Below are 13,410 nucleotides of genomic sequence, written 5' to 3' on the forward strand. Positions count from 1 at the left end.
TGAGTAGAATTTTCAGAATTCCTTGAGTCTTCTTAAGAAACAAAAGGCTTTTTTAGAGAATTCCCTTGCTCAAGTGATGTTAGTCCTAAGGAGTCTATTAAGAGGCTGAAAACTGTCTGATTTGTTGGAAGATTTCTTTCTGCATGAGAGAGCTCAGAAATGGAAATGAAACCTTTGTATCATTTCTAGCTGGGTGAGCAGGAATTATATCTTGGAAGTACTTCATCTAGTACAGGATCGTGGTGAGCTGGTGAACTGAGCTGACAAAGGCACAGAAAGTGTTCTTTTATTTTTTAAGCAGCAGCAAAGTGATATTGCCACAGAGTAACAAAATCCTCTTCCTTGTACACCTGCTGAGTCCACGGGCTCTGTGTACAGCTGCTCAAAAACCTTCTCATGTCTGGTTCTGAAGTCTCAGAATGCTCTTACATGTATAACAACTACATAGCTTTTTACCTTCAAAACTTTCTAGATTTGCAGGGAAGCATGAAAATTTTCCCAAAATCTTCATATGTGATGAAATCATGGTTATGTTTATTTGGAAGTCAATTATTCTTTCTAATTTTTCAACAATGACTCTAATTGTTATTAAAAAAATTGGACTTTTCCAAGGAAACAGCAATTCATTAATATTTCTAATTCAGTGTAGATATCAAACAAGATTTTATTTTCTATTTAACGAAATGTGGGAGTCTACTGCAACACACAGGAAGACAGAGTATAAATCAAACTTTTCTTTCCCTTTGTTTTTGTTTTGTTTTTAGTTTGATCCTTTATTGATTGAAAGCAAAGCACCAGCAACAGTTGTGCTAATGCTTAGTTCTCCTGAAAATGAAGTTTTGGCCAAAGCATGTGATGCTCTATATAAATTTGCATCAAAAGGTTGGTATTTTTGCAATAAGCTTGGTTTTGCACTGCTTAGATTTTATACTAGTTCACAATTGTTTCATTTCCTAGCATTAGAGTCTTACTTTCTCCTCAAAGGCATCTGTTGAAGTTTGGGGGGGGGGGGGGGGGGGGGGATTTTGAAATGTCTATCCAACCTGCAGTTGCAGTAATCAAGAAGTCTTGTAGTTTGCATGAAGGAAAATTTTATCATTTTGTTGGAAAATTTTATATTTATTTTTAATGGAGCTCATTTTAAATATAAGCTAGATGTGGGTTTTTATAAGCAACAGATCTGCAGTTGAGAAAGAATTATTTTTTTATGTTGGAGTTTGAAATGTCTGTAGCAGTGTAGTAATTTTAATCTTCAGTTTTCAATGACAAGAACTTCTCAGCCTTTTTCTGTTATTTTTACACAAAGTTGTGTCAGTATTTCTGTGCAGATGATTCATTGGAGGCTGCTCAGCCTCCTTTATCAAGTGAATTTCTGTATGAGTTGGGAACCTAGCAAGTCTCCAAGATTCCACATCTTCCAAAGGTCACTGTATAATGTGTAGCTAAACATCATGTTCAAGGTGCTCAGGAGACAAACAACTGTATAACAAAGGCTCAAATTTGTTTATTTTAGCACGTAATTTCCTAAGTTGTCTCCTACTTATTCCACGTTATTTGATATTAACCACTCACATTGGTATACACTGCTGGTATTCTTGCCCTGATTAATCTGGTTTAATTCTAATTTCCATTTATGGTTTTCATTTTTTTTTAAATGATGCATTTATACACTGATGATTATACTGATGTAAATTATCAACGCTGATGAAGTTGTGAGAGAAGAGCTGAAGTCTTTGACAGCTGGCTAGGGATCACTGGGTTCTGAAAGATATTTAGGTTCTGCTTAATATGGCAAGCTTGGTTGAGGGCATGAGATCAAGTTCTGAATATGTGAAGAGAGAATGTGGAGTGTTGGGAGACAACTTGCTGGCTCCTTCCTTCCTGTGTGCAACAAAATATGTCACACTGCAGAAGGATAGATGTGTTAAGTATTTTATTTTTATACTAAAAGAATAATCCCTTAAATTATTAATGTAGATATCCCCATAATCTTCCAGAAGACTAGACTGTAACTTTGCAGTATGGCACAAGAGAAGGGGTTGTTTTCAGTTAATTAATTGCAGTTAATCTACTTTTTTGGAGTGTTGCTAGTAAATAAAGTCCCATAATAAATAATACCTCCGCCATTTCTATCATGTCTTGGCCTAAGAATGAGCATAGATCTCCAGCTTCCTCTTACATTTCTCACTTGTAGCCAGGAAGGGCAGGCATGGTTCATTATAAAATGAATTATAAAGCTGTTGTGGGAACTGAGAATAGGAGTAGGATTAGGATTTTGTTTCTTGGAGTTTGTGTGTGTTTTGTGTGAGCAGGAACAGAAGGCTGTAATCACACTAAACTCCTCTGTTCTTTGCATGTCCAGCACCTATTCAGCTACAAAGCACTTGATTCTCATGTGGTAGAAATCTCAGGTAGGAATTAATTATACAAATCCTGGTAGTTGCTTCCATTGAGGGATAGTAAATATTCACAGAATCAGTGAACTGTTATGGTGAGGAAAATGCAATTGGGAGGCAAGAGAGGAGGGAAATAAAATGCGTATTTACTTGACTTTTATCAGGTGAACAGTATTCTCCTGATACTGTTCACCTGTACTTTGCTAAGTGGGAAGCTTTCCTTTGTACTTCCACTTCCATTTGTCTCCAACAAATGAGTGCAGTGTCCAATAGACAGAAGCAGCCTTTGCTTGAAAAATGTGAATTAATCTGAGATACTATTAATCCTTGAAACTATTTAACACATATTTATTAGGGGTGTAAATCAGATGATCTTCAAAGGACCTGTCAGGCCTCTGTTCTTTGGTTCTACTGTTCAATAAAAGATTGGTAGTGCTTTTGCATTGATTCATTAGAACTGTGAGGTTGTTGGCCTTTTTCTTGGGCTTTTAACCCAGTTCCTTTTCAGGTGATGAAAACAAAGTGACACTTCTTGGTCTTGGAGCATTGGAACATCTGTATAAACTCCTCTCACACGAAGATCCACTTGTACGCAGAAATGCCATCATGGTATTTGGCATCATGTCTTCTAATAGTAAGAATCTCAAGGTTTTACTATTTTTCAGTGTGTGGTCATCAAAACAAGAGGTTGATCATGTGAAAAAATCCTACATTAATGGTCCAGAGTAAAGCAATGCAAGGTTGACTTTCAGTGGCTGTTACTTTTATAGTGCTTTAGAGACCTATATCTGATTAATGTAATTAAACAGGTCTTAATTTAGTGAATGTTTTACCCAGTTGTCTTCCATGAGGATATCCCAAACACATTCTTAACTCCTTTCATCAGCTGCTACCTGCTTTTCATGCTGCACTGGACCTTGCCCTCTTAGATTACTTTTAATTCAGCATTAGCATATTGTCAGTGGTGCTGCACAAACATGGATTTGAATGAACAAATCTCTCCCATTTATATTCACATCTTAATTGCTTTTTTATTTAAAAGTAAATTAAACTCATACCTTTTTTTCCTCACATTTCAACATGTTGAATATGTTGATAATAACAACACAGCCCAGTCATATGAAGACTGTCCCAAAAAATATTACTTCATTTTTCTATCCTAGGGTTGAGGTTTTGCTGCTTTGCCATTGACAACATTAGAAATGCAATCTGAAAGACTTTACTGTGATTTTAGTAAGACCTGTGTAATTCATGTTTTCCATTTGCTGTGTGGGCTGGCATTAGCATGAAATTGCAAAGTGATGGCTTGAAAACTAACAGAAGGATTGCTTGTAATTTGATAATTTTAACCACAAATATTTTTAACTATTGGGGTATTACTTCTTTGGCAACTAAAATTGTGCAATATTTAATCAGAACTTTCTAGATGCAAGTATTTAGAATAAAGTTTCAATGAAATATAGGGGAACTTCATGTGTATCAAATGTCAAAGAATGTCATCTGCAACTTGAAAGTCTCTGCTTTTTTTCCTGGGCCCATTATGATCTTGGTCTAACTTTAGTTGTGTGTCCTTCTCAGTCAGGTCTTTTTGTCACTCAGGGAATAACCATAAGTACATTTTGCTTGGACCAGATTCTGTTTCTTTACTCAGCCAACACTGCCAAACAAAAAACTGTATATTTTATTTACTTCATTGTAGATGATGTCAAGAAGTTACTGAGCAAACTGGATGTCATAAATTTACTTATATCACAGCTGGCTCCAGAAGGTACCTTATAGTATTCATTTCTTGTGCAAAAGTACAGTCAGAAATTGTTTATGATTGCCATTTTATCAGACAATTTAATAAAATCTAGCTAGTAATGTGATTTTTCCTAGTATATGTTAAATAGGTATGTGCTTTTATAGGAGTAGCTCTGTAGCTCACTGAGTAGTGTTTTGTGTTGTACAGATGGAACAAGATGTCTATGGACACATTGAGTATGGTTAACAGCTATAATTTATTGACTTCAAATTATGCTTTAAATTAAAATTAATTCACTACTGAATTAGTGAAAATATTCTGTACTGAATAAAACTTAATCAAAATATTTTTTTTTTCCCCACAGAAGATGTAGTTATCCATGAGTTTGCTACTCTTTGTCTAGCACATATGGCTGTTGAATATACTACTAAAGTAAAAATATTTGAGCAAGGTGGGTTAGAACCACTTATTAGACTGCTAGGTAGCCCTGATCCTGATGTTACGAAGAATTCACTTGAGTGTATCTACCTTTTGGCACAGGTAAAGTTTGCTCTTGTTTGTTGTGTTAAACTTCAGAGGCAGATAAGCATATGCATTCCCTGCCCCTGACATTCTCTGTGGGGTCAGTAATTTAAAAATACTTACTTCCTTTACTCCACAGTGTTCATGAATGTTTTTGAAACATTGAGTCCTCTCACCTGAGTCCCGAAATATTAAATTAGTTATGAATATAGCTGTTTTTTAATTCTGTTAAACTTAATTATAAGCAGTTGTCTGTGCTGTATTGCAGTAAAAGTAAAATCAGTAGGAGGTTCAGATTTTTAAAACTAAATAATAATTTGCCTCCTGTCTTAGTTGAAAAATGTTAATCTTAGTAATGAGAGTTGTAATCTGTCTAGCAAAAAGGTTGGAATAATCCTGTAAATTAAAGAACTACCAATTGCATTGTTTCTTGTTTTGACCAGCAAGTCCATAGCACAATTTGGAACATCTTTTTAATGCTAGGTGAATGCTGTCAACAGCTACTTTCCATACTGGGAGGAATAGACTCATTATTGGCCACTTCCACTAATGTCATCCATATGCTGCTTAGCAAAAGAATGGTGCATTTGTATGGCAGTTCTTTCCCATGGCTTAAGCGAATCAATTCAGTAATGAATTCAGTTTATAACTCTATCTCTTTTGGGGCATCAGAGCATGTCTATTCAGAATCACATTTTACTCTTTCTCCTTTTTTACTATCTCGCTGTCTTTGTTGCAGGGTATATCTGGATAACTGCACCTGGTGCTTGCTTATATTGATAAGGATAATTGCATGCTGCACATGTGCAATAAGCTATTTAAAAGCAAATTGTAATTTATTTATTTATTTTCTTTTTTAATATAATCAACTACTGTCTTTTTATTAAGCAGCACATTCACTGTTTAAAGTTGAAATTTTAAATTGTCATTTTATAATTACTAAAACAAAAGAAGATATAACCAGGCAACCACAGCAGAGTGCAAAAAACTGTTTTCCTCCCACTGAAGTAAATAAAAAATGGTGAAACTAAGTTTTAAAACTTTCTCAAAGAAACATTTCATACCATGTTGAGGCAAACATGGTAAAATCAAGAGTGAATAGGCTTTTTTATACAGGACTAGATTTGGTGGTGTGTACTTCAGTCATGCAAAAAACCCCCTAGAATTTCAGGTTCTTGGGGCTTGATTATATTCAGTTTGATTCTTAGCTTAAAAGAAGTCTGCAGAACTGGAAGCTCTGCAGTATTGACTCATTTTTTAATGTCTGAAATCAGATTTTTGGTGTTCTTCCTGCAAAGTGAGAAATTGATTTATTGTTATATTCTCTATCAGTAACATTCTTTGTTGGAATATTTTACTGCAGGATTTTCAAAACCGTGCTGCAGTTCGTGAGCTGAATGTAATTCCACCCTTGCTGGGACTACTGGAATCTGAATATCCGGCCATTCAGTCGTTGTCCCTTCAAACCTTAGAAGCAATTAGCAAAGACAGAGAAACCAGGATATTACTGAGAGAAAATAAGGGATTAGATTGCCTTCTGAATATACTGGAAAATAATGTATGGTTTACATGCCTTAAAAGATTTTTTGTTCTTGGTGCTGATGTTTATATGACTAATGAGTAATAATACTTATTTTATGGAAGAGAAATATAAGAACAAAGAGTTACTTACTTTTTGGGAACTTTGATAGAAATAGGATAAGCTAGGATATCTAGCTTACTAAGAAAAGAAGCAAAGATATTTCCCAAAGTGTTTATTATTCAATTTTTGAATTGAGTTTACTTTATATAATGGCTTTAGACACAATTTCCTATCTTTGTTTATGTTATTATGAGACTCAGTTTAGTGCTTCTGGAGTTCAGGGGTCACAATGGGAAATATAATGCACAGAGATATTACTGAAGTTTTTTAAGTTTTAAGATCAAAGGTTCATTCTGAGTACCTGTCCAGCCCACTTTGATGTAAATTAAAAACTTTATGAGGGTTTTACTATTTTTAATAAATTCTTTTGAATCCTAAATCCTAATCAAATAAATTATATTAAAATATGAATTTGTAAGTATGTACTTTGCAATATGAATAAACTGTCCAAAAGAAAATTGCAACAATTATCCTACAAACTTAAAAGCCTAAGATATTTTAGTCCTGATTTCAAGGTTGTTTGGTGGTTTTTTTGCTTTTTAAATTTTTTTTATTAGGAACTCAACGATCTACATGGCGAAACTCTGGCTGTGTTGGGAAATTGCCTTGAAGATGTGCATACTCTGCAAGAGATTCAGCTGACAGGAGGCCTTAAAAAACTAGTTTCATTTTTAGAAGTCTCTACTGTTCCTGATATTCAGAAGAATGCAGCAAAGGCAATTACCAAGGCAGCTTATGACTGTATGTGACTTTTCAATAATCCATGGACATGAAATTGTTTATGAAGTAATTTTTTGTCCAAAATGAGGTCATCTTCTGTGATTGAGGGTAGTACTTGTGTTGAGGAAAGCACAGGCAAGAATTAATTACAGTGATGAGTCTTGCCAATCAGAGCAGCAATTGGATGCTAGGAGATTTTATATATATATATTTTTATATATATATATATATGGATGGATGGATGGATGGATGGATTTGAAAATGTTATGGTTTTGCCTCAATTTATTTTCAGTTTATTTTTACTATTTTATTTTAATATGTTCTTGTAAAATGCTATCCTCAAAGGAAAATGGAGCTCTGAAAATATGATCTTTGTCTTTTGTTTAGTGATGCCAGCTGACTGCCATCTTAAGCCACCTTTGCTGGCACTGTTTCTGCCTCTATCTGTTAAGACTTCATTGCAAGCTGACTTCCTTTTGCATTCAACTGCTCTTCTAAATGTCAGGCAATTTCAAATACAAATTCCTTTAACAGAGGCATGAAAGGAAACCTTTCAAATGGCTTGCAGATTAATATTCCCAGGGGAGTTAAATAGTTTCATTGTAATCTTTTTATAATTATTCATCCTATAGTTCTTTTTTATATACTTTTCTTTAATTCACTGAGGAATTCTGAATTAGGCAGAACATGCTCATCATTTATGCCCACAAGGATGCTCTTTTAATCAACCTACGTTTGAAATTCCTTCCATACATTGGCTACTGAGTTGCAACATATGCCAAGTAGTGTTATATAACAAAATGCAATGCAACTGATAACATACTCTGACTATAGATTTTACTTCTGTCAAGGGATTTTTATGACAGTAGAATTTAAATACTGCATTCATAATTCTGGCACGTTGTGATTGAATTGTGGCTTTATGTGTGTTTTAAAAATAGGTCATTTAATTTAATATGTGGATAAAATAATCTCTCCTTTCTGCCATATTTCAGACCTCCTTTCATCTCTCCCCATGCTATCTTTCTGATTCTTTTCTCACCTTGCTTAGTTTGATATCCTGAGTATTTGTAATTATTTGGATTGAAAATGATACAGAGAAAGAGTGTCCAAGTAGTCTGTGGGTTTTTCTTTGCTTTTGTCATTATCTGTTGGGAGCTTGGCAAGTCACTGAAAATTGTTTTCATTAATGTTCAGGTATCAAAGACAGGAAGGGACCTTCTTATGTCAGTATTTTCTTTGTGTATTTTCCTGTGTTGTTATTTTATTACGCTACTTAGGACTGTCAGTATCATTTTTATAGTCCTGTGACAGGCTTGTAAGTTGTATGCTAAGCAGATTTATATTTGCTCCCACTGCTTTCTACTGCATCTTCCTCCTTTATCATATTTATTTTCAAATAAGCATAGCCTTCTTTTCCTCTTTCACACTTTTTTTTTGGTTTTTGTGGCCTAATATTTTAGCAGCTGTTAGTAGAAGCATGTCTGAGCACATTTTTAAAGCACGGTTGCAAGAACCACACATAATATATTACAGTACTGCCTCTGATCTTATATCATGGGATGTTACCGTCAGTGAAGATGCATCTTCTTGTCATGCTTCTTTACAAATGGAGTCAATGAGGTTTCATTATAAAGGTTTGCTCTCTTCTTCAGCCTATGACAGTTAGTATGGATGCAGCAAGCTGGGAAAATACATCAAAATGAGATTTAAAATATTTGCTTTCAAGCTGTGGAATTTTGGTGACGGCCGGTTAGACAACAGGAAACTCCTTGTCCTGGTGCAGTGGAAAATGTAGTCCAGTAAACTTGCTGCTCAGTGTAGTCCCCAAAAACACTGAAAATTTTTCAGCTAACTAGAGATACTGGTCTAAAGTCAGCCTTGCAGTGAAAAGCAGAGGCCATTATAAGAAACAGCCCAAGTGCAAAAAGAAAATAGAAATATTCTCAGGTTTTGTTTTTTGATTGGATTCTGGTTGTAAACATACTAAACAGCCTATCCAAAATGCAACACTAACATACACTATATCAGTACTTGCCTTGATGTGAATCCAGTATAATACAATACAGTTCTTAGTTCTGTAGTGAGTTTTTCATTAAATTTGCAATAGCTATACCCACATTCTTCAGGTTTTATAGTCACGGTTGCAATTTACCAACATTTCCTGTATACTTGGGTAAAAAAATACTGCTTTTCATTGGAATGAAAAACCTACTTCTGCCATGACAGAACATGCATCTAGCTAGCTTTTTTTAATCCTGGCAGCTGAGTATACAGCAGTATCTGGTTTTGAAATTACTATTGTTGACAGATGGAATTTGGTTTTGGATTTTTTTTCCTGATAGATGTGATCATAGCAAGCGGTTTTGTTTTATGTCCCTTTCAACCCTTTGGAAAGGGACTCTTGTAACTTGGTGTTGTTGTTATAAGATATATTTATCCCTTAAGAGTTATTCTCAGTATCAGAATAAATTACATGGTATAAACATGATATTCAACTTTAAATAGCATCTTTAGGATGCTTCTCTGTTTAAGTACATTAAAATAGATCATCTTTCTATACATAATCATTATGCCTTTGTCCCTGAATTTTTTTTTTTGTTCTGTAACATAATTTTGAATTTATTATATTAATTTATTGATTATTTTGTTTTGTATGCTCAGAATTACACTGGTGAATTGTACTGTGATTCCTGCCTTGCCCACCAAATAATGCAGTCATTTTAGAATGCTAAATTGTAATCTAATGCTATAAATTATTGAATGTCTGTGAGTGGATTATCTGGACTGTTGATTAAGGAGAGCCTGATTTTCCCCTGACAACACCAGACACGCCAGCAACAACAAAATGCTGTGGAGTGTATATGGAGAAAGTGATGCTCATGCTTGCTCTGCCAAACTTCTGGTTTGAAGCTCTCCACATTCTTTCTGTGTATCTCAATGCATCTCATGCTGAAAGGGAAGCACACTAAACATGCTCTGTAGCCTGATTAACAAATGCTTTTTATAATACAGGTCTTTGTTTATCTGTGTTAACTCAAGATCAGTGGGAGGTCATGATACTATTTAACATTAACTTTTTCATTTGAAATTGGTATAAATAATTCCATAAGGTGATGACAGTGACCTGAAAAGTAATCAGTAGAACTCAGGTCATTATTTTGGAGTAAGAGGGGGAAATAGGAAAATATATTGAAAAAGAAAGGTTGTCTCCCCATGGGGTCAATGCATTAAAATCTGTACAGAATAGTTGATACTCCAAACTCTTTTAGTCATGTGTGCTTTATTTTCCTTCATGTTAAATCAATGTATTCAAATCACTTAGGGGTCAAGAAATTAATCACTGTAAAATTTGTGTTGGCACTGACATATGAAGTACTTCAGTATAAACTATGCTTTTCAGTTGTGCAGTCTTTCTAGTCTGTAGTAAAGGACACAAAGGAAACAACTCATACACGCAAAGAGAGACTCAGCAGAAAATGTTCATCTCTTAGGTAGAATTGGCACCTGGATATTGAAATATTAATAATTTTCATTGATTTAACTTCCTAAATATACATGTATACTCTTCATCGTAATTTCAATTTCAAGATCATTTTCACATTATTATAAAATTATTTTTCTGGTTTAAGTATTTTCATTACTATTTTTACTCATTCATATTATTTATTCATATTATTATTTTGTATAGGCATATATTATTCTTAAAATAAATGCTTACCCATCATCATAACTCCTTTTAAAAGTAAGAATAAAGAAAATCTGTAAACAAATAAGTAACTTGCTGTACAATAAACAAATGACTGAGGCATGAAGAACCTCTAGAGATCACTATTAGGGATTATGGACTACCTTGGCCAGCAATACACCTGACAACTTGTCAGAACAGTCTCTCATCCCAAAATTGAATCCTTCTCTTGAGAGCTCACTGATATGCATCAAGGTTGTGGCCAAAGTTCTGCTGACACTTAAAACCCTCTCTGTTTCATTTGTTGTTTTGAGATTTCATTTGTGTATCTGAGCGTTTTAAAAAAGTTTAAAACTGAGCTGAAGAGGAGAAATCATCTGCACCTCTCTTATCTCCATGCTTTGAGTCATTTCTGCTCTAGTTACGTTTTCGATCAAACTTGCTTTTCATTGACTTTGCAAACTTGTATTTGTTTACTTTTATTCACTACAGATTCAGATTTACCTAAAAGAATACTTACAATATTTTTTCCCTTTATTTTTTTTTATTTGGAGGGCAACAATCCAAACAAGGGAGTGATCCCTCAGAATGGTGGCATGCAGTGGTAAAATTTCTAAATTTTAAATATTTTGAAGTCCCAGTGACTTCTCAGTTCCTGAAATTCTTTAATGCATTCCAAGTTCTACTATGTAGATATAACTTCCAGCATGTAATTAGTCTGGTTTAAATTATGCATAAGGTTAAATGTTTATTGACTCTCATTGTCGAGCTTCCGTGCTCTCCAGTGCCTGTCTGCATGAGAAAGTTTCTTTTAGGGATCTTTCTAAGGAGCACCTGCATTTCTGATCTCATCAGTTTTGAGATGAGGGAGTTTATCAGTTTATTGGTATCCACATACAGATGTCTGTAGATACTTTGTGGGTGCTTTGTGCTGTTGCTTGTGCAGAGGAAGCAGCATCTTTCCTTTCACAGCTGCTGCCGGTCAGTGCAGTGTAGGTCAGCAGTGAACACTGTGCTAAACTACGACATTTAGATCAGATTCTCTGCAAAGTGGGCAGGAAATTTTCTTTGTAATGCTGCTTGCCTTTTTTTTGACTATTTTAATACATTGAGTGGTATTTCACCAAGTTCATTTTGTACATTTACTGGTATGTTCTTCAATTTTATGCATTTGGACTTTGTTAGCATAAACTGAAGTTCAGCAATAATAAGGATAAGTATGATCTGTTGCACTGGAAAAGCTGTTTCCATCAAGTCTGTATGCTTTCTGTGGTTTTAAAGCCTTACAGAGAACAAACTTTGCATTCTCTTGGGCCATGTATGTTTATACTGTGTTTAATAGTCGTTATTTGGGCTTGGTTCAGAGTTCAGTGAAGCCTGATCCAGGAGCTGGATTTTGGATGGTCCTTGTGCATCCCTTCCAACTCAGGATGTTCTATGATGAGATTTGGCTCCGGTCCTTTGTGCCTATTTCTTAGGGGCTGATGCCTAAGATATAGCAAAATATTTCCAACAACTAAATGAAATCAAATTAATGTCCTTTCACTGATTTGGAAAACAAATGCAGATTAATGCTATTGTTATTTCTCATTTAAAGCTGAAATACGAAAAATCTTACATTGGGAAGAGGTTGAGAAATTTCTCCTAAGCCTTTTGGAAACTAACAATGATGAAGTCCAAGTTGCTGCTTCCCAAGCCATTTCTGCCATGTGTGAGAACATAGACAGTAAATGTGTTCTTGGACTCCAGGGTAAGTAAGGTGGGAAAGGATGAAATGTGAATTTGTGTTTTTATCTGTTTATAAAGAGAATATTACAATTGTGCAGATTGCCATGGCTTATTTAAATGTTCATATATATAATTATTTCTTTCAAAGGGATTCCTCAGCTAGTACAGTTACTAAGCAGTGATAATGAAGAGGTAAAAGAAGCTGTAGTGACAGCATTAACTAATTTGACAACAGCCAGTCCTAGAAATATAAGGTGAGTCTGCAATAATTAAATTATTATTTTAAACACTTAGCTGAAGTGATAATATTTTGATTTTTAAAGAATGCCTCATTTTGTTCCTATGCTACAAGGCAGGTCTGTTTGAATTTGACTGTAAGGCAATTTTTGGTGCTTATGAGTCACCTGGAATAGCTAGGTTCTCATCAGTTTTACAAGAGTTGTGCTGTCTCTACTAATGTTAGCGTCATCAAGGAAAGGTATGAAGCAGATGTAATGAAAGCAGAGCTGTAAATCATGTTTTGAAGAGAACATATGAGCAAAATATGCCTTATAATCTAAAGTATTTGATGTGGAGTTCTTATTTTAAATCCAAAATCATTGATATATTTTAAAACTTGATGGTTCATACAACCTTTTTGACTGATCTAAATCCATTCTTTGAGGGAGATGGATCTTCTGAATACTGGCATTGTTTTATTCTTCCTTTTTAAATTATTTCCCTAGTAACAGAGAATGCTTACAACGTATTCTCTGAAAGAAAAGAAGTGTACCTTCAGAATCCAAAATTACTAACAAAGGTAACAATGGTTAGCTCACTATATATGCCAAAACAATTATATCAATTAAATTCTACTGTCAGCTGCAGCATTCTTTCATCCCAACTCTATTAGAAGTCCTGTTCAGAGAAGAGTAACAGAGCAGTGTTATATATATGAGCAATCACATGTAACTTACAAACCAAAAAATAA

The 13,410-nt window shown here is 34.5% G+C and overlaps 1 protein-coding gene across 1 annotated transcript in view; it reads left to right on the forward strand.

Moving 5' to 3' along the window:
* Positions 1-13,410, forward strand: part of ARMC3 (armadillo repeat containing 3) — a 61,356-nt gene that overhangs the window by 18,447 nt on the left and 29,499 nt on the right. Inside the window, exons 4-11 of the mRNA XM_039709745.1 lie at positions 765-882; positions 2,905-3,030; positions 4,096-4,164; positions 4,505-4,680; positions 6,026-6,220; positions 6,862-7,045; positions 12,310-12,462; positions 12,589-12,694. Coding sequence (XP_039565679.1) covers positions 765-882; positions 2,905-3,030; positions 4,096-4,164; positions 4,505-4,680; positions 6,026-6,220; positions 6,862-7,045; positions 12,310-12,462; positions 12,589-12,694 — 1,127 coding nt within the window. The remainder of the gene's footprint in view (positions 1-764; positions 883-2,904; positions 3,031-4,095; positions 4,165-4,504; positions 4,681-6,025; positions 6,221-6,861; positions 7,046-12,309; positions 12,463-12,588; positions 12,695-13,410) is intronic.

Source organism: Passer montanus, unplaced genomic scaffold (assembly GCF_014805655.1).
Source record: "Passer montanus isolate IOZ18808 unplaced genomic scaffold, ASM1480565v1 scaffold10, whole genome shotgun sequence".
Classification (NCBI taxonomy): Eukaryota; Metazoa; Chordata; class Aves; order Passeriformes; family Passeridae; genus Passer; species Passer montanus.